General features: G+C 39.8%; 1 protein-coding gene across 5 annotated transcripts in view; it reads right to left on the reverse strand.

Moving 5' to 3' along the window:
* The window catches only part of ICE1 (interactor of little elongation complex ELL subunit 1), a 36,082-nt gene extending 17,719 nt beyond the window's left edge, over positions 1 to 18,363 (reverse strand). For 2 of the 5 annotated variants that reach the window (XM_026081391.1, XM_026081392.1), the window contains exons 1-12: positions 17,913 to 18,363; positions 16,986 to 17,044; positions 15,647 to 15,681; positions 15,160 to 15,178; positions 14,418 to 14,529; positions 13,356 to 13,432; positions 10,160 to 10,197; positions 8,020 to 8,102; positions 7,716 to 7,755; positions 7,558 to 7,617; positions 5,648 to 5,737; positions 5,507 to 5,560 (exon numbers count right to left, since the gene is read on the reverse strand). In XM_026081391.1, coding sequence (XP_025937176.1) covers positions 5,507 to 5,560; positions 5,648 to 5,737; positions 7,558 to 7,617; positions 7,716 to 7,755; positions 8,020 to 8,102; positions 10,160 to 10,197; positions 13,356 to 13,432; positions 14,418 to 14,529; positions 15,160 to 15,178; positions 15,647 to 15,681; positions 16,986 to 17,044; positions 17,913 to 18,092 — 847 coding nt within the window. In that variant the 5' untranslated portion in view covers positions 18,093 to 18,363. Of the gene's footprint in view, positions 1 to 5,506; positions 5,561 to 5,647; positions 5,738 to 7,557; positions 7,618 to 7,715; positions 7,756 to 8,019; positions 8,103 to 10,159; positions 10,198 to 13,355; positions 13,433 to 14,417; positions 14,530 to 15,159; positions 15,179 to 15,646; positions 15,682 to 16,985; positions 17,045 to 17,605; positions 17,675 to 17,912 lie in introns of all 5 variants that reach the window. The other 3 variants (XM_026081390.1, XM_026081388.1, XM_026081387.1) reach the window with 3 other exon arrangements.
* Positions 18,364 to 21,269: the final 2,906 nt, after the last annotated feature.

Below are 21,269 nucleotides of genomic sequence, written 5' to 3' on the forward strand. Positions count from 1 at the left end.
TAATTCTCAGCTTAAAGCAACCTGAGGCTTTGAGCCAGCAGCTGCACTTTTATCTTTAAATCATAACATGCAGGCCAATCATAATTATACCCTGCCTTAAACACAACACCACACCCAGTTTTACAATTTAATACATACAAGCTTTTAAACTGTTCATTGTTTAAGTTTCACTCTTCAGCTCATTCATACAAGATTCTCTGTTTATTTAAGTGTATTAGGAAAACTGAATCCTTAAAGAAAGCTTTCCCAGAAGTGTGTTTTCTTAAAAAAAAAAGTTGTGCACAAAAGATAAGAGTTTGAACCACTTGGAAAAAGAGATACTGAGAAGTTGACAACCCTTCCAAAGCAATGACAACTAGATCTGTTTTATGCTGTTATTATAGTATCAAGAAAGCATGTCCAAATGCTGTGWGAAATCCTGAAATTTGAATTCTGTGATTTTGGAAAGGAAAAACACCCTTCAGATAAAACAACTACCAGCTACTCCCATAGAAATCGACAATCCCAGTGTGCCACATGGAACTAGAACCTACCCTGTAGTACTTGCAATTTTTGTAAGACTTTTGTGCATGATCCTGTTTATAGTGCACAGAAACACCACTGGATGTAGTTTCAGCAGTATCCAAGCAAGTTATCAAACTTCTTTGCGTGTCCATGTACCATTCCACTATACAAAAAAAAAAAAAAATGGCACATGCGCAAAGTGGTTTTGAACAGTGAACATATTACTTAATTGGCAGAACTGACATAGGGGGAAGTGGGGGAAGCATCCTTCATCATTGCTATACCTGTGGCTGTTTCTCCTCTGCTACAGCTTGCAAAGACACTCCTGAAACAGCCCATCAATGGGAAATTAGATTCAAAAATATTGATTTAGTTCCAGATATGAAAATGCTCCCTCAAAGATCTGTCTCCCAATAGCCTTATAAGAATGTTCTGATATGTTGGCTCCCAAAAAAGGTTTAGGTAGGGAAACTCATCAAAAGCCCCATTTCCGAGATCCATGTCAGTCACTTCATGTAGCAGCTATATCTTAATTGCTACAAAGGACACAAGGAAGAGGGAGAGACTGTTCAAACAAAAGACCTTACCACCTTATTTTCCCATAGATAAGTAAGCTCTGACAATCTCCTTTGATTAGAGCAACATCTTAGAAGTTTGAAGATCACACACTACTTTATTGAACTCTTTCCCTAGAGTCACATAGAGCTTCCAGGACGTTCTACATCTTTTGTCATGAAAAGCCTAGATCCCCTTTACTAGTTAGGTCCCCCACTGGACCATTTAAGGGAAAAAGAGATCCTTCACAAGTAGGAACAAAGAGGAGGATTAGAAGGAAGAGTAAGAAGATGGTATTCTTCAGGATTTTAGGAGATTCCTCTCATGCCCTTTTGTGCCAACCTGTTCTAAAAATCAGAACTTCCTCTACACTGAAAAGGGCAGATACACACAGTTCCACATTTTTCTCCTAGAAAAACTTCAAGTAGACAAGTGGGAGGTTTACTTTGAACAGTGAATGAAATAATAGTACTGAGTTATCAGGCACCTTCCATCCTATCCTCTCAAGGACATTGGTCACATGGCTACATGGAGCCCTAGAATATGCAAGCATCACAGCTATGAGAGAGAGAGAGAAAAAAAAAAAGAGACCGTTTTACTACTTTATTTGCATCCAATTCTAAGCACAAAACTTAAATACATACCACCCACTGAGAAGTTTCCCCAAAGAAATGGATCAAAGATCCATTATCATTTCTGAACAACTAAGAGATTCTCCACCTTTCTCTCTCCATCCCCCTTCCTACCCAGGCCGTGATGAATTTGCTTGAATTTCTTCAGGGATCAGATGTTTTTCCTCATGGTCTCCCCTTTATCTGTAGACAGAGTTGTCACAGAAATCTCTGAATGTTTAAGTTTATTCAGGATATAATAAGCATCTCTACAGGAACTAGAGAATTCTTTGGCTCCTTGGAGATTCCCAATTACTTACACTTGAGGTCCAGCAAAAGGCCCTTCTGATACTGAATCAACTTCATCCAAAGTATGCCCTCAAAGATTATATTTCAAAGATAAAATTTATTATTTCCAGGGAATCCCGCTCTTTTTCCACTATGTCACTTATCAAAATGATTATGTTTCATCTTCGAATCTATAGTCAGAAATCTAGTCTATATAGTTTCAATCCCTTATTGCCACCTTCCCCCATTTCTGAGAGATGACTAGGATTACTCTGAAACACCACCCAAAGCTACTCCACATAATTATGAAATACTTCCTTGATGAAGGATGGAGAATGAAGAGCAGAGATTAAGTAATTCAATTCTAAAATCAGTTGTCTTGGAACTAAAACTGAATTTTACAACTCTAGTGTCTGTTCCTGATCATCCCCATTGCAGGGCAACTCACCACTGCAAAACAATATCCTCTTCTCTCCCCACCCCAAAAAACAAAGCACCTTTCTGCAACAAGTCTTCAAAACAAAGACATTAGCTTCAAATTGTTTTTCCTCGCAAAGATAAGGACCAGTTTTCAGATTAAGACGTTAGATATTTTATCACAATATTAATTCATCCTGCCATATAAATCTCTCTGGTTCATAACAAAAACTCACCACAGTCAGCACAAAGCAAAATGCCTGGCAGTGGCAATTGTCCACTTTTCAAGGACAAACATCTACCAGTATTTCTCAGAGGAAAAACTCCTCCACAGGAAGTTTCTCATACCCTACTGATATCCCTTTTTCCAATTAGGTGAATTACACTAGTTCTTTAGAGTCACAGGCAATACTCTAGATTTCAAGACAGCAAAACCACACATCCCATCACACAATACAAATAATTAGGGAGAACCTTGCAGCACCTACAAACCCTCCACCTGAAACAACTGTACAAGGCTACACTATCTAAAAAGATGTTTCTTGAGAGATCTTTGCACTGTCTTTATGAAAGAAATGAGGTCTGCTTAGTAAATCACTAACATCATATGGACTTTGACCTCAGGTTCATCCAACATACAGATTAGGTCCTCATGGATTCAGTCTTAGCTTTCTATTTTACAGGTAACACCACTGCATAGAAGCCTTATATCTCCTTTTTAATTAACACAGACACCAAGGTACCTCCAGGGTGCTTTTCTCCAACCCTGCTCTGAACATCTATAAATGGCTTCTCCCTCTAGATCCCCAAACCAGTAGGAAGATCAGATAAGATGGGTTATAGTTCTGTACTAGGCCAGATTTGGCTCAGAAGCTTCTTGTATACACCATATGGAGAAGCTCAATTCCTCCCAGATTGCCAGATCTGGTCTTCCCATCTTTCCTCACCTTCTCTCCCCAGAAGTATGCATATGGGCAATGCATCTTAAAGAATCCCAATTACCAAAAACTCTTCAGCACTGTGCTGCAAGATTCTTCAAATGTTTCTCCATATACCTATTCACACTGTAGATGACTATGCTCAAATTATGTGGGAAACAAGTTTCCAAATTCTAAGAAAACAGCAATGTATTATTAACCTTAGAGTAGTGATGGTCAATGACAAGGTCCAGCCAACTTTATTACTGGCAGATTTGGAACAACACTACCAAAACCAAGCCAAAATGTTTTTAAAATAAATTTGGCAAAGTCTCATTGACCTGTGAGGCTTTCACAATGGCACAGTGCTTGGTAAAAACATGAATGGAAAGCTTGATGAGTCTTAGATTTCATACATGAAAACATTCTTCAAGAAAGCCATTCAAAGCTGTCTCAGTCCTGGTGGAACAGAGAAAGCACTGACTGTTATGTAAGGCTTCTAGTACCTTGCAGCACACTTGAGCGCACTAAGAAAAAGGCCAAAGAGATTTATTTTTGAAAGACTAGATCTGGGCAGACAGAAGAACAGAGATCATTCTCAAAAAACAATGCTTCAAAAATACCACCAGCAAGCCAATTTGCTCCCAAAGATGAAACTGTCACCATCTTGGACAGGGACTTAAGACAAACTCCTAACTCATTAAAGATTTTTTTCCCCCCTAAAAGTCTCCATCTATAACCATTAGCATTTTGATCTTACGAATCCTGCTCACTGAGGTAATGGCCACTTTCATAAGGCAGAACAACAAGATGGCTGTCCTGGGCTTAAAGAGAAGAAAGGAGGGAAAAGAAAAGAAAAAAAAAGAAGGCAATTAAAAGTATGATGTACTTCCCCAATATCCAGCCATCCCAACAGAAGTAAGGGAGGAACTGATTAGAAATGGACTGATGGACTGTTAGGGACAATTGCTTCCTTCTGTGAAAGCACTATAGCCTCTGTCAGAAGCGAATGGGAAAAATGGGACAGATCCATTCTGAAATCTAAAGCTCCCCTTACAGCAAAAGGGGATTACACTGGAACCTGGCACTCCTGAAATCATCCACATGACAAGAACAAGCACAGCAATCTCTGAAAAGTTTGAGCCTTGATGAAGGAATCAGATTCAGAATCTAAGGGGACAACTGTCTAGCTCAGCTCTGGAGCTGCAGACATGAGGCTGCAGATCTGCTGCTCAGAGGCTGACAAAGGTAAGGGTGATAAACAGGCTTACAGATCTATCCTTATATTTTAGCACCTATAGAGTGGATTCCACTGCAATACAATCTGACACTAGATTCATTAGGATCTACACTGCTAGCAAATTTTCAGACTTAACAGGGCAAGGAGATAGCATAGTCCATCTTCAAAGCTCTCAATAGGGTACTTCTCCCAGGCAGTATCTGTACAGCCTAAACTACAGAAAACCAAAGTAGTATAGAAAAATAAAAGATTAACTAGCACATACTGGAGAGACAGCTACAGAAATACTAATGCAGTTTCACAGCACTCATTGCTTCTGAGGGCAGAAGGAAAAGGGGATCTGCCCTGTGAAGTTGAAGCAGTTCAAGTTTGGTGTCAATATGTGCATGGATAACTACTGAGAGATCTTTTGGAATTAGACAGAATACCACATTAAAAAAATCAAAGCAATGACCAAACTACATATTATGTTTCTCTGTCAAACGCATATGAAGTTTAACCTACCATTACATTTTACTATTCATGCAGGTATGCATGAAGAAAATGGTGGTGAGAGATTCTTACAAAGCAACTATTTTATCACATGTTCATTTCAGACTAAAAGAGAGCTTGCACTCCATAGTTCACATTATATACTGTGGAGTTTAGAATGATGCCTTAATTATTACAAGAGAGGTAGGAGGGCACTTTCAGCTTTTTTGATTATTTCTAAGAATTTGATATCACTGCAACAGTAGATTATAACCAGCTTACATTTAGAAGAGCATTCCAACCTACTTGGCTGTTGAAATTGTAACTTGCAGTTATTTTCAGATATTCTAATCACACACATACTTGACCGAGCAGTCACCAGGGAAGGCATTTAAGACTGTCCAAAAAAGTGTTATGCTAACAGTACCCAATCTGATGATTTATCCAGTAAGGATAAATTAATGCACTTGCATATTAGTATGTTTACATTCACTGGAACCTACCTTGTGTAACAAAGTGTCTTCTTTTTTCAGGCTGTGCCTTATCCTGACCAGAAGCTGAAGAAAGAAGTTAGCAATATTTATTTTTGATCAGAAAAAATGGACAATATCAAGAGAATTCCAAAGTTTTGCACGCCATCTCACCCAAGATGTAATCATTTTCCTGATTCTCTCTTTTTCCTGTGGCATCGTCAATGCACATCCAGAGCTCCTTCAATAAGAGTTTTATTTTTTCTGTTAAAAGAAATATTTTCATAAATTGAGGAAAGCCTCAGTTATTCAGAGAGCTAAAAATTTGTTTTTGTTCTTAGTCAGAACACAGACACGACTACAACAAAGTGGAAAACACTAATTACAAAAATTAAGACAAGTAGCCATTTTAGCCTGAGAGGAAGAGATATTAGATGATATAAAGGGAATGGATCCTTAAAGCAAACTACATATCTACACAGCAAACTGAAGGAACGGCTGCAGAATGCTTTAGTTTTTCCTTATATAGTGAGGGTGGCAAAAAAGTTGCCGCAGCCGCCAGAGTAACAGCCACAGAAAAGCAGGTCTGAAGATAATATTAATGTAAATAAACAGCTTCCATAAGAATTCAGCTGATGCCAAGATAAATGGGGGAGGGAGTCTTTTATGAAGACAGTATTTATATCACTTTCCTTCTCTATGCCAACTCAGCAGTAACTTGTCTTAGTCTTATCAATGATCAACAGGACACAAATGTATCTGAACTGAGTATCAGGCCACAGCATTAGTAGATATTGTCTGGACTTCTAACAGTGTCATTGCTGAGGGATGCCAGACACCCTTGTTTCTGGAGCAGAAAGGGAGGGGTGGGGATCAAAAACCCAACAACATCACAGGGACCTCACTTACTTATGCCAAGACTCAAGTTCAACAATCATCAGATCAAACAATTGGCAAACGAGAATATCGGTTTTGTGGCAATTCTGTAAGCCAAAGACCACAACAAACTGATACTATCTTATAAGCAGATATTAAAAAAAAAAAAAAAAAAAAAAAAAACTTTGCACATAGGAAGAAAACATGCCAATTTCTGTATGACAGCTATTAATAATGCTCAGATTAGAGTTCAGATCTTAATTTTCCCATTTCACCAGAACCAAATTAAAAATTAAAGGATGAAATTGGGTTCCATTTTAGTACAATCTAAAGGTGGCAAAAAATGCACCGAGACACACAACCAGTGACAAGGTCTCTTTTTCAGAAAGGATCAGTTTTGGGTGACAAAATTCATATATATATATATATATATATATATATATATATAGCAAAGCATAAAGTAGAAAAGAGAGGTTTTTCTTTTATCTGAAAATTGCTTTCAAATTTTCTAGCTAATTGACAGAGTAATATTCAAAAGCATTGCCAATAGAGTGCAAAAATGCAAAAGAATATGCACAGTTGCTTAAATTTTGGCCTCTACCTGTCCTCAGCAGTTTAGATGAAGTTAAGGAGTTCGTTCAATTATGCAGTTGGGCTCAGATAATTTGTAGTGGACATTCCAAGTTGGCAGAAGAAAATTCAGTAGGATAAAAACAACTATTTCTACTGGATTTCCACCCCATTCAGACAAAAAGCCTCACATAGGAATGTTAACTGGGACAATGTCTATCTTGTGTCCTTCGCTTTCCACGTTTCCTTATAAACTCAGTGAGCTTCAAAGACGAAGACAATGGTATGGTTTATATTTTTCTCAGTGGTTGCATTCTGTTGCATAATTGCAAGTCAATCTGCCTTTCACATGCATGAGGCAGACCACAGTCATTTTAATGACACAAGCATCTTCCTTACTGCAAAACTGAGAACAGTCACTTAATACATTAGTGGCTATGTTCCTTAACCAGTGTAACATATTTGTATCAACCACATCTGCTCTTACAGTAATTTTGTCATCATTCTCCGTTTCCACAAATGCAACTCTAAGCACTCCAAAAATGCAATTTCAAGTAACACAATAAACTAATTTCCAGAAAAGTGACAAATTCATAATGGTTTATATTGCAGAGAGAAAGGTCTTCTAGAAATCATACCTTTGTCTATATCTGTTGTAAGATCTTCACCAGAACTCTGGGTCTCTGCATGTTTAACTACTGAAAAGAAAGAAGGGGAGGAGAAAAAGAAAAGAAAAAGTGTTCAAACTAAATATTACCATGCATAAGTCTGAAGGTAATCAAAGCTGAACACTTACTCTTTCTGCACTTCTCCTTAAGAATACCATCAAGTTTTCCCTGTTAAAATTAAAGAATGTTAAGCTTTCATGAAAAACATTTTGTAGAGTATCTATGCTTAATTAGCATGAGATCTAAATCAACATTTCAAATGGCATGCTTCATTTTAAGCAATAGAATATTTTCCAAATTTATTACTAGATTTGTTCACTCAACATCCCCCAAAACACAATTTCACTATTTCAGTATCTGCTTTATTAGTATGATTTCCTTTTTTTCCAGAAATACTAAAAGAAACCTCATCTACAAACAGAAAAGTCTTACTTGTGCCTTCTTTAGCTCCTTTTCAAGCCCCTTCTTTTCAGTTTTCAGCTGTCTGAAGTCTTGTGTATGTTTTGTTGCAGCCTCTTCAAGCAAGAGAACCAAAGTTCAAGTTAGAAACTACAAGAGCAGACTAATAATTTAAATAACATGGGTCATCAGTTTGCAAACCAAATTACCAGAAAAAAGTAAACAGTGTGAAGAACAAATCCATTGAAGTTATACTTTTGGCTCATTAAGATTTCAAGCTTTATGCATAACTCATCCATGTAAGTATGTTTTCTTTCACTACATATCTAGTGTTCTAAACAACTATAATACATGTATTACTTTTCTCACTTATTACACATGAGAATGAAGAGTGGGTCACACTGTAGCATATATAGTTCAGTGGCATATACTGTAGCATATAGTACAGTAGCACTAGATTAAAAGGGGCTAAAAAAATAAGAGGGAAGTGGAATGTGCCCCAGAGGGGCTTTGAACCAAAGGTGAAATTGTTTTACATAGCTCTGCAGATAATAAACACCACAGCAAACTGCATTAGATGGATGAGGATAGCATTTGAAACTTAAAAAAATTGAGAACAGTACGAATATCTCTAAAAGCCTAACAGAGACCATGGAAGGAGGCAAGTGGGTGGAAGTACACAGAACATATGCAGGGCATGGCAGGTAACTGGGAATTGAATGTGAGGTTTCTGGAAAATTCACAAGCCAGAGAGAAGCTTGAGAGAGATTCTGGGAGATCAGTTTGGTGACTCATGTGCAAAGGGCAGAGGAAAGAGACAGAGGGAACCTGTCTGCTGACCAGATCAGAGAAGAGAAGAGACAGTATTAACAGAAAGAGCAATAAGAAGGAAGCTCAGATGGTAGGCTGACAAAAAGCAATTTAGGACTGACATAAGCTAAAATATGGGTTCTGGGATATTTACTGAATACAGAGAACAAAACAGATTAATTAGTCTCTCAAACTTGACAATGCAAACTAACTCACAGTGTTTTGTTCTAGCTCTGCCAGAATTTATAAGTTTGGGTGTAAGAGGCTATAAAAATCCTGCTGCCATGTACTGGAACTACAAAGTTTTCGTCAAAATAAACACCCTGTACTTTACAGGACGATTTTAGGGGGTTCTAACATTAAGATACAAGCCACTCAGTTCACTGTGGCCAGTCAACAGCAATTCATTGTTCTAATGTCTGTGGAAATACTTTAAATTGTGGTAAGCACAGCTGTACCCAAGTGTGCCATGCAGGAAAATGCTCACCTTGCCAACTAGCAGTACAGCAAGGTAAGTATCAGAATACTTTATGCATGTCCACCTTCTACTAGCAAGAAAGGGGGGGGGGGAAATCAGCACCACGAGGCAAGTGCTTTATCTTTACTTAACAGGAAAAAAAAAATCCATTCCTAGAATCTTTAAATAAATCAGGAAACATATGTCAGCATCTCTACATACTTAAAAATGAATATAAACATGGCTAGAAGAATCCTGTCAAGATGGTTAGGGTGCTGGAGCACATGCCCTGTGAGGTGAGGCTGGTGAAATTGGACTTGATTAGCTTGAGAAGAGGTCCCCTCCCTTAGGAGGGACCTGATAGCAGCCTTTCAATACCTACAGGAGGCAATCAAGAAGACAGAGCCAGGCTGTGTGTGGTGGGAGGATGAGAGACAATGAGCATAAGCTGAAATGACAGGTTCCACCTGGCTATAAGGAAACTTTTTCCACCATGAGGGCAGGCAAGCAGTAGACCAAGTTGCCCAGAGAATTGGGCAGCCTCCATCTTTGAATGTTTTCAAGACTCAACTGGATAAAGCCTCGAGTAACCTGGTCTGATCTCATAGCTGACCCTGCTTCTAGGGGAAGGTCAGATGACCTCCTGAGGTCCCTTTCAACTTGATTTACACTATAAGCCTAAGACACTTGACTGACAAAATTTTGCAGAAGGGCTGACATAATTCAGACACTTTGCACAATATATGGTAGTGGCTTGCCTTGCTCCCAGGAGCCTCAGAGTTCTCAAGTAAAATCGAGACAATCTAGACCTTTCATAATTACTTCTTTGAATAACAAAAGAATGAAGAGATGGAAGACTATGGAAGATGAAGACGACAGCACTGTTAACACAGTATAGAGAGTTACCTTCCAGTTTCTTCACTTTTGCTTCCAGTTTCTTTCTCCTGTTCAAAAAGAAGACATTAATACATCATTGTTTGGATAGAATTATGTCATACAAAAAAAACACCATAAAACCAATCCAACAATTTCAGAGTAAATAGGTCCTGATTCTGTGAAGTGTGTTACGTAATGCCAATGCAGCCCTGAAGTTGAAAACGTAACTCAGTGGCATGCTGCTGACATTCTCACGTGCATCTGCTACAGATGCAGAGTTTGCTCTTCAATTAAGAAAGTCAGACCACTAATCTGGGTGCATGAAAACACCTTCAGTTACCTTACTTGTTGCTACAAGTGCATCCTGTGAAAACTGTCTTCTGTTTTTCGTATTTCTATAGAGAAACACAGAAAAGCTGGCCTCACTCCTTAAAAATAATTAAGTCTTGTTTACAGTCTTTAAGACTCAAGCAATAAGATAATCAGGAATAGCATTCAGGATCACTTATTCCTACAGCCTCTACTTTGGAATATACAAGTGTTTACGATGGATTAAATATATATATATATATATATATATATATATACACACACACACAACCTAAACAACAATTTAGACATTTCCTATCCCTCCTTCCATTCAAAACATGCACACTGAAGAAAACATAATAAACACTTCTAATATTTTTCTCCATTAAATCCCAATATCCCAGAAAGCAGTCTTTAAAGTTTTGTGCTAGGTAGAGGACTAGCCCAACAAGCAAAAGCAAGCAGAAGCTAGTGATGCTCACTGATCACTTTCATGAAGAGGAACACAGTTCATCACAGTAAAATGAACTGAGACTTACATCCTAAGCCCTTCTGGACTTGGAAGCTTTGATCATCTCTTCAGGCATGCACCAGGGTGCATCTGCAAACCCAGACTGAGAAGGGGCGATTGACCACCTTTGGGATGTTCAGTGGTCAAAGCATTTACAGAGTTAGAAGGCCCAAGAACATGGGTCCCTTAGCCTGAGCAGGTTCAAACCTACCTCTTCCTATGCTCAGAAAACTGCTTTGACAAGCCAGAGGTGGGACAATTTCACAAAAACTTCCTCAGAAAACATCTTTCCAGGAAGGGGTGGGGGGAGGGAGTTGAAAGGAAGAGTTTTGTTTCTTCCTTTTAAAAAAAATAACAGGTAATCAACTTATGTTTCCCTGCAGATTATGTTCTGACCAAAGTACAGAAGCACTGCATTTATAAATAGCAAATAACTTGAATAACTACAGGCAACCACTAAAATGCCTCCATTTATCATTGCATTGATATTTGCAGAACGGAATTACTTTCACAGGCAAAGTGGCATGCTGGCAAATTTCATCTGCCTATGCAAATTACATTAAGAAAGAAGCAAAATAGGAAGACATTACATTTAATTATCTGAAAAAGCAAGGCTTGCAGATGATGCATTTGGACACAATTCTTACACTATGCAGCTCAAACGCTTTCCAAAAAAGCAAATTATAGAACATACCTAAATTAAGAATTCTCACATAACCTTAGCTATGATTATCTATGAGTATTTGGATTAAGCAAACAAGCTCCCATCTGATCTTCTAGATGTATACAGGACTTCAGCTGACAGAGAGGTGAGTTAGTAGAAGCTGCATTCAGAAGCAGAATTAATACAGTGGTATAATCTAATCAAGCTACAAAAAACACTATGTCTGTATTTTTTTTTCCCTCCACCTTTTGAATATTACAAATACAACCACAAACAACTACCTGTCATGTTTACTTCAACCTTACAGAGAACGCGACCTTTTAATTAAAATGAACGAACTTAATTCTGAAACAGTCTTAAGTTTCGAGTACTCCACTCCTACAGAGGAGTTTTGAAAGATTTCATATCTAAAACATTAGCAGTGGACATGCTGGAGGATTTTTCTCAAGTATCGCACTCCTTGTAAGCTCAGAGAGGTAAGGGAATTGGCAAACTCAACTAGACAATGCCCAGAGCAACCTAACTAAAGCGGGCTCTGAGGAGCAGAGTGGATCAAATGACGTTCACAGGTCCTTCTACAATTTAATGATTGTAAATTAATATTCAGTTTATGAACTCATTAGAATTCTGCTTCTGAAGGAACTCAACTCTGAAATTACTGAACGTGTGTGACCTACTGCTTAAGATGGCCTCAACATCAAAGGTATGTGAACTAGCTATACCATAGGAGGGAAAAAGTTAAAATAATGGCCAGTGTACAAGGAAGGAAGGAATCACTAGTGGAGTCCCACTGGGATTTGTACTGGAACACATCAAAACTAAAAGCTGACTACAAAAAAAAAAAAGCAGAAGGGTCTTAGAATTCTGAGCAACTAGATAGCAAATGCTAGTGTTGATAAATACACATGGCAGAAAATAACCACAGATACAAACTCACAGCACCTGGCCATACATTAGGTGGTTCCACTTGGCAATTTTAAACACTTTTCCACACAACACTAAGAAGCCACAATTCCCTGTCACAGGTGATTTAGAAGCTAGGAGTACAACAGAGTTAAAAAGCAATTAGACAAAATCACTAAGAGTTGATCAAGAGCTATAAAATAACACAGGCATTTCCTACAGCTAAGGAAGCCCTAGAGCAACTGGTTACTGCAAGAACACACTGGGGGAATTATCGAGGCACAATTTGACAATACTCTGTACAATGGCAGCAAAAATGGCTTCAGCATTCTTGATGCCAAATCCCTCCTGTTCATTTTCAAACATGATGGACAACTCAGTGCCTGCTCAGCTGCTTCCTTAAAACTCTTCAACAACAACAAAAAATTGTTTTTAATGCAGATTACTCTGGCAGTATCACTTATATATCAGCCTCAAAGACTTAGCAGCACAACTGAAAAGGAGAGCAGCAACAAAAAGCCAAGACTAAGAACCACTTAAACCAGCACATGGAGAAACTACAGCTTCTTCTCCAATCTCATCTTGTTCTTAAAACCCTTCATTAAACACTCTCCAACAGCCACTTCAAGACAGGATACTAATTAATCTAATACAGCCTTTCAGAAAGCTTGCTACAAAATATAAGACAATTCTCCCATCAACTCCGTGCTCTAAAAATCTCACAAGCATAAAAGTCTCAGCAAAATGGAAAGCACAACTAGCAAGGTAGAGGAACAAGTTCTGTAAAGTCAGGGAAAGAAAGAAGGTGACAAAAAGTAAAAAAGAAAGTTATCACTCACGCAGCATCACTTTTTACTATTTCTTCTTTAATCCTAACATATTCCAGTTGACTCTCTTGATAGATCTTGAGAGAACTCTACAAAGAAAGAAAGCACAGTTAAAATATGTCCTTACAGAAGATAGAAAATAGATGGCAGACCTGTTCTAATGGAAACAACTGGATAGTCAAAAGATACATTCACTGAGAAAACAAGCGAGTTGAAAAGTCAGATTATATTTGTTCTTTAAAGGCACAAGTTCTGACAACAGCAACAACAAATCTCTGGAGCCTGTGCCTCCATCACTTATTTGGACAGGAACTCAAAGCTGAAGTCAAGAGCACAACTATACATTAAATCCTGCTTTTTCTGAACAGGTGCCATCAGGACCTCCACTACAAATGCTTGCTGAGGGAAGACAGTTTAAAGATTAAAAAACAGTGCTAACATAGAAGAGAAACTAGGCATAGTGACAGGACAAATGTTAATTCTCTATCTTATAGGGAGATTAAAAAATTACAAGAGTGAAAGGTTGGGGTTTTTTTCTTCCCTTGCCATAAGTAATAGTTAGTGTCTAATGAATACTTGTATTTGGGGGATTTGAAGTGTCAAAAGCTTTTCTTCTAAAGAAGACTAAATCTCAGCTAAGGGGTGGGGAGAGAAATTAAGGATAAACTCAAGGAGCTAAAAACAAAAGCATGTATTCAAAATGGTAACAGAGGCAAAACACTATTCTGGACAGATCCTCTTTGTCCCTTTTTCATTAGAATAGGTTATGGAGAATTCAGTAACCTAATAAGATTGGAATTGAAACCTAAAGGAATTTGAAAATATGCTTCTCCTTTCTCCCTAAATAACAGAAAATTAGAAAAAAATAAAATTTGATCACAAATCACAGAAACTACAAAGGGCTGAACTTTTTCCCTATCTAGATCTCACCACCATTTAATTAAGTTGACCTAAAACCAGAGCTGCCTGTTCTAAAGGGCTGGAAATAACAACCAGGATCATTAAGATGAGAGTTAAACAAACATAGTTCCTTCAATGGAAAAAGTGCAAGTTATTTAAATCTTAAGAGCACACCTTTTTCTCTTCCAATTCTGCTTTCAAAGAACCCAACTCTTCCTGACACTTTTCCAGAGGCAGGATTTTCTCTAGCATCTGCTCCACTTGGCAACGAAGAGCAGAGATCTCTCTGAAATGGGAAGTGTAATTAAAAACAAAACAAATCCATGGGTGTTTTAAAGTCCAAACTCAGCGTTCTGATTCTTCAGGCAACTGTTTGAGTATTTTCCTTTCCCTGATGGAAAAACGTTCTGCCAGATATCCAAAGGCTTTTATTATCTAAGTGATCTAATTGTTCCATATAATCTTTTACACTCAAAGAAAATTAAAGATCTGATTTAAAAGCATTAAATGGAGCATAAAGTTGGATGCAGGCAGGCTGCACATGTCACACAGTAGTACCTCCCAGCTGCCTACATTGAGATGCCAGGAATAAGTGTGTCCACATAAGTAGTGCTGTGAATGAAGAGCAGAGTCCAACTGTGGGAAGGAAAAGATATTAGCACAGGTACTGTGGAAGAAGGTTAGACAGTCTGACTCTGTTCCTCTCTGGGCCCCCCCCCCATTTCTCTCCTCATCAAGGATATCTTTGCAAATTATGGCCTAGAAATGCCTGAAGAAAAGGATCAGATGAAAAGCTTAACATAGACCCAGGGCAGCTGCCATTACAGTGAAAGGCTCCTAAAACTGTCTAAGACACAGTGAATATAGTAGATTTAAATAAACAGTTTCGTTTAAACAGGATTGTATTCTTTCTTACCTTTCAGCAAACCGAAGCTGTAATCTCTTGTTAAGGTAGAAATATACTGGTAAAATAGTTTACCATATTTTCCTTAAGTGTATTTGAATCCAATCCCCACTTGCAAAGAAATACAAAGTCATGCATTCCCTCCAACAGACAAAACGTATTAGAGAAACATTTCATTATATTTGAAGTGAATAAGCAGAGGCTCTAAAATAACATTAGAGTTTCTTCCGATGCAAGACAAAACTTGAGTCATTCTCAATAACACAGCTTTAAAATGGTCCGTATTAAGTCGTATGTTAGACACAGCCAGATCTCAAGTGCATTAAAGTTAACTCCAAAGCCCTATTTTCTGTAGAGTCTTTGTAAAGTCTATTCAGTCTGTTCATTACTACAGAGAGGCATCCTCTCTTAACTTAAATCAAAAAATCCCTCAAGTCCTCTTACAGAATTAGGATATCAAAATTTCACATACAAACACTAATAGAAAAACAAAGGATATCAGTGCATTTCTGTTGATACTCTGTCAGCAAACGACTGCAAGATAGAAAATAAAGACATTACTCATAAAAGCCAGCTGTATTATTCATTTTCTCAGCTGATTTGGACAACTACGTCTTAAGATACTTTTCCTTTTGCTTTACAGATAAATGCAGAAGGCATGAGAGTGGTCTGCAATTGCTGATACAAGTCAATATAACCATTTTGCTTCAGTAAACCACCACTGTGAGAAAACTATTAAACACTATTCTCCTAGATGCCATAAGAAGAGTATAGCATTTATTTTTATGTAAGGTATATAGTGAGACAAGACAACACCAAGAAAGGTGCTGTCCTTTGCTCAAGTTTTTATGTTTTTGAAGAACAGAGAGAAGAAAGGACATGAAAGAGAAGGACCATGACAGTTACTGCAATACAGAGAGGGTTGAATTACTTTCTCTTGCAAGAGTTCAACTTTTGCAAAAAAGAGAGGGGCTGAGCCACAAGTATCTAGAGAAGAGGCAATTCCCACATATGTGGAAATATGTGCATTGGCAGGGATAAAAGGGCACAAAGTTTGAAGGCATCAGAAGGAATCCATGCATCCACAGAGTGACAGAATTTTGAGGAAAAGGGTCTCAGTTAGACAGTGAGGGCTCTTTCAAATCCTTCCTGGAAACTGGAATGCATGACTGGAATTTAGACTAGCGAAAGCCAGATTGACATGTATCTGGGAAAGAGTACATGAGAAATAAACCATTACAATTGGGAGAGGTGGCAAGGACATCAGGCCACAGTATGGGGGTATACACACAAACATTTCTCCATACAACCATATATTGACRGTGATTGAGAAAGGGAAGGGCAAGCTATTACAGAAGAGAACGCAAACCACCAAGAGCATTTTAAAACACCACTGTTCTGATCATCACTCAGCCTCACTTTCACATATTCTGATATTTAACACCAGCAGCATTTCAGACATTAATGCTAAGACTATATTTTCTTAAAAAGGTTTGTATATGGCTGTGGTCAACTTTTAGTTCTCATACTACATTCTTCATGACAAATAAAAACAATCAAATCTCTTCAAAGAGCTTATTCTGCTACATATATAAGCAAATTATATAGCTGCACAAAACATCCCTGTTTTTACTACCATGACACAGACGTTTTAGGGCATAAACAAACAAGGCTTACAATCTAGATTTAAGAACTATTCCTGAAGAAGTTATATTATTTTGAGAAGAATTTAGTTTTTTTGCATTAATGAATATCTACTTTTCACAGAATCACATTTGCTGCATTTCTTTAAAAATTTAAGAGCAATAAAAAAGTTACACTTGTGCAATTGTACTTACTCTCCATCAATCATTTTTTGCTTCAGCGCTATTAATGCAGCTACATATTCATTTAAATTCTGTAAGGAAGAGTCTCAAGTTGGTAAAGAAGTTCCACCCCAGAAATAGTAGCATATGCTGTAAATACCCCCAAAACTACCTACAGTCATTAACTGCTCATGTTCTACACAGTGCAATAATCTGCCTTTTTTTCTAACTCACTCTTTCAGTGAAAAAGTTACTAATTGATTAAAAATACATTCATATTTACATGCATATACAAATGCCTGTAAAGAGTGCAGACTCCACAAGAATGATGAGGCTATACTACAAGAGTTTTTAAAGCTTTGCCTTTACAGCAAATTATATACTAAAAATTTCCCCATAGCTTTCTCTTTCAGATTCAGATTAAGCCTTTGCAGAATATTCCCAATAAACAGTATCTATTTGGTGATTTTCCCTGCTTCATAATTCAAACTCATTCTAGGCATGTCTGAAGACCTTTCTCTCATATAAGAGGGAACACATTGTCCAGGCTGTTATACTGCCAAACCACAAGCACTCCTAAGGGCACTGAAGGAACTGCATTTCCCCGGGAACCTACATTCCCCCGCCACAGCGAAGCAAACTCAAAAGGATACATCTACGGCACATGACAGAGTAGAAGGAGGTCACTAGCAGATCCCTTCAGCCATGCTGCAGAGCCTGGGCTGCAGGGAGACAAACTACTCTTCTGCCAGATATGCATAGCCTTTCGCTCCGTTAAAGCTCGCCGCGGCCGCTCCCGCCGCAGCCCTGCTCGCCGCACTCGCTACCCGAGCTCCCGCTGCGCCGGCGGAGCTGACCGCGGCGCCCATCGCCGCCTGCCCGTTAACGCCCCGCGGTCGCGCCCGTCAGCAACAGCCCCCCAGAAGCTCCAGAGCCGCCCAGGCAACGACCCGCTGCTACCTGCTGCAGAAGCCCGCAGTTGGCGCAGGCCGCCGCGGCTGCCGTCCCCGCCGGCGGCAGCGGCGTCTCTCCAGGCATCATAGTCGCCGCCGCGCCCGGCGCCCCGCACCAGCCTGGCCGCTGCCACCCACCCGGCCCCGACAGTGGGGCAGGGACGGGGCAGGGGCTCGGCCCAGGCATCGCACACCGCGCCACCGCCTCTGCGAGGGCCCAGCTCTCCACCTCCTCCCCGAGGGTGGCTCTGTCACTGCCTGACGAGCGACGGAGGAGAAGGCGCTGGAAGGTATCCTCTGTCGTGGCCAGTGCTGAAAGCGCTCTGTGAGCGCCGCCTTGTCACAGGCTAAGAAGCAGCTTCCCCTGCATCTGCCACCTCCCGCTGCGGGTAGCATTTTTTCCTGACACGGGCACTTCCTTCGGATGCCGCTCCAGTGCTAGTGCGGCGAGAGGAAATCACGGGTACGAAGGCCGGCTTCCCACAGCTTTTCTCGCCTCTCGCGAGAGGCCGGGCAGGGTGCCTGGGGCGGTGCGGTGCATGCTGGGACATGGAGGCCGGGGGGCGCCGCGGAGGCCGGGGAGCGCCGCCGAGCCCGTGTCGCTGCTCGGCCGCGCCGCGGGGCCCTTCAGGCGCTGCCCCCCGCCACTGCTGCCGGGCGACAGCTGCGCGTCAGTCTCAGTCCCGCCGCCCGCGGTTCTTGGGGGTGTCCGTGGGGCTTCTGCTGCGCCCGGTGGGAGGGGAGGCGCGCCGCTGAGCGCTGGTGGGGGCTGTGGTGTTGATGCCTTCGGCTCTTGTGCAGGGGAAAGCAGGACGGTGCTGCCTTTCTGTCGTATCGTGTTGCCGATAGGCATGGCTACACTTTGCTGCTGCTTTTCTAGCACCGCCAAAGTCACAGCATGCTTAGGCCGTTATAATTGGCGGTGTAACACACATTTGTGTTTCTTAGGACTGCAGAAGAGAAGGAGSCAGGCCCTTACCTACGAACAGAAGCTCTGTGAAAAGAGCATCGCCAGTGGTCATTCACAGCACACAAGCTGTCACACACACGCACACACACACACACCCGTGGCATGTGTCACCCTCAGCTCACCATCAGTGGCTGAGGCAGTACTGATGACGGGTGCAACCAGAGGCTCTGCAGAGGAAGTGAAGAGGCCCGACCATCTTCACGGGATTCAGTGCGACAACACCAAACCTGCCCTGTGGCAGCCTCAGCTGTGTAGCAGAAAGGCCTAGTACGATAAGTGTGAGAGAAATTCATGAGTCCAGCACCACGTTTCCTTTCCATGTACTCCCCAGAAAGCTCTTGTATAAACGAAGGGTTGAAGGCCGGGATGATGAAGGCTCTTTGGGATGTCTTTGGCTTTAGTGTTTGAAGCATAATAGAACAAACAAGTCTCCAGCCAGGACAAACCTCAGGCTGATTTTTCATCATCAGAGAAATAAATAAGTTTATTAACTGGAGAAATTGTTAGTGACTCTGGTTACTCATGAATAATGGCACTTCCTTTTTTTTACACTAGTAAAGAACTCCGAGTATGAAGTTCTATTTCATAAAACGATGTGTAAATGCGGAAAGAAAGCAGGAGAAATACTGACATTAACAAAAAACAAGATGTGAACTAACAGAATGAAATTGCCAGAAATAACTCTTGCTAGCCAGAAATAGCAATTAGAGGGTAGAACATCACATTATGAGCAACTCGAAAGCAAAAAATCTACATGTTGGATTTGAAGCAAGCCCCTTTGACTAAAAGGTGCTTGAGTGATAGGAGGCAGGTGCTTGCAGACTAGGCCAGCAGTCTCCAAACTGCTCCTCTCTTGGGGTCTGTGCAAGAAAATGGAAACTGTATTTTGGTGGACTGTGTCACCCATACATTCTTACAAATAATACAAGGCAGTTTTAGGCTTTCATCAAACTGAAGTTAATGAAAAACACCTACTTATTTCAGTGGATTTTGGTTCTTGTTACACTTCTGAATTACAGTTTTCCAGAGAAATAACTCAAAAAGTGGAACATTTCAGCTAACTGGGGTATTTTCAGCTAGCAAATTTTGGTTTTAGTAAACTTAGTTCAAGTGCTCTTGACAAACAGAAAATTTTCGCACAGTAAGGCTACAGTTACATATTATTCCTGGATTAAATAATTTCATCCATAGGTGGGGAAGCACTGATTCTTTTGTAAATATAAATAAAAATCTAAAATAAAATATTTGAATAAAGTAGATTGATTTAAAACACCAAAACATAAGGAAACCAGGCCTGCAAAGAGTAATGTGGAAATTTTACATAATAAGCAGTGAGGAACATCGATAACAGAACAAAAATCATATTTAAGATTTTTGGGGAGGGCATGGGGGTGAGGAAAACTATTAAGGTTAGGTGATTTTCTTCCACTGGAGCATCACAGGAGCTGTCTTCAGAGCAGTCAGGAGAAAGGGCAGTATTTAGACTGAATGTTGACCTCTAAAAGTACTCTCAGTTTGGGGCAGCAACACTGAAGAGAGTAAGAAAGTTTGCTAATCTGATCTATTGGTTTACAACATCTAATTTTTACAGATCAGTCATATGATTTCGGATAAAATGGGCAGGACTTGGAAGTACTTCAGACAATCTAAATTAGATCAGCCTTGCCTGCTAGATAATATAAAAGGAAATCATCTCTGTTTTTCAGTTTCCTGAAAAATTCTGTAGAGCTAATGCTCACCACATATTTTGAGATACTCAAAATATGTTTCTGAAAAAGTGAGAAGGCATTTCAAATGTATGTTATTTTGGTGTGTCTAACCCAAAAGGCATTGTGCTGTGGTCCAGAGTGGGAGGGATCAAAGTCTATGGTTCACCAAAACATCCAATAAACAACAGGTACCTGAATCCAATTCGAATTTCACAGCATTTTATATTTCATTTAATGTTTTTGAATGTTAGATACATCTCTATTAAGCTGATTTTTCTTTGAAGGTGTCAGGAGGCCAGTACTCTCTGACCAGCTTTTTAGATATTCCACAAGCAGAGGGTTTAGTGTTGAATACCAGATTTTCTCATTTTAAGTTATTTGACATTACACAGGATTTTGATTTAGCAGAGTGATATAGCAATGCACTTCAGTCACAATAAAAGTACAACTTCCTCTTAGCAGAGTAGTTGCAATATATAGTTGAATCACAATACAAATGTGATTCTCATTTTTGGTCTCTATAATATGCTCACCATCTGTGGCTATTCACTCAACCCCTGCTCAGGCTTTGGGCCTAACACACAGCTCATGCTAACGCCTGATGTATGCTGGGAGCAGCACCACTGGGCTAACGCAAGAGCAACACGTACACCAGATACTCAAGGACATGAAGAAGAAGGTCTCC

Source organism: Apteryx rowi, unplaced genomic scaffold (assembly GCF_003343035.1).
Source record: "Apteryx rowi isolate R43461 unplaced genomic scaffold, aptRow1 scaffold_549, whole genome shotgun sequence".
Classification (NCBI taxonomy): Eukaryota; Metazoa; Chordata; class Aves; order Apterygiformes; family Apterygidae; genus Apteryx; species Apteryx rowi.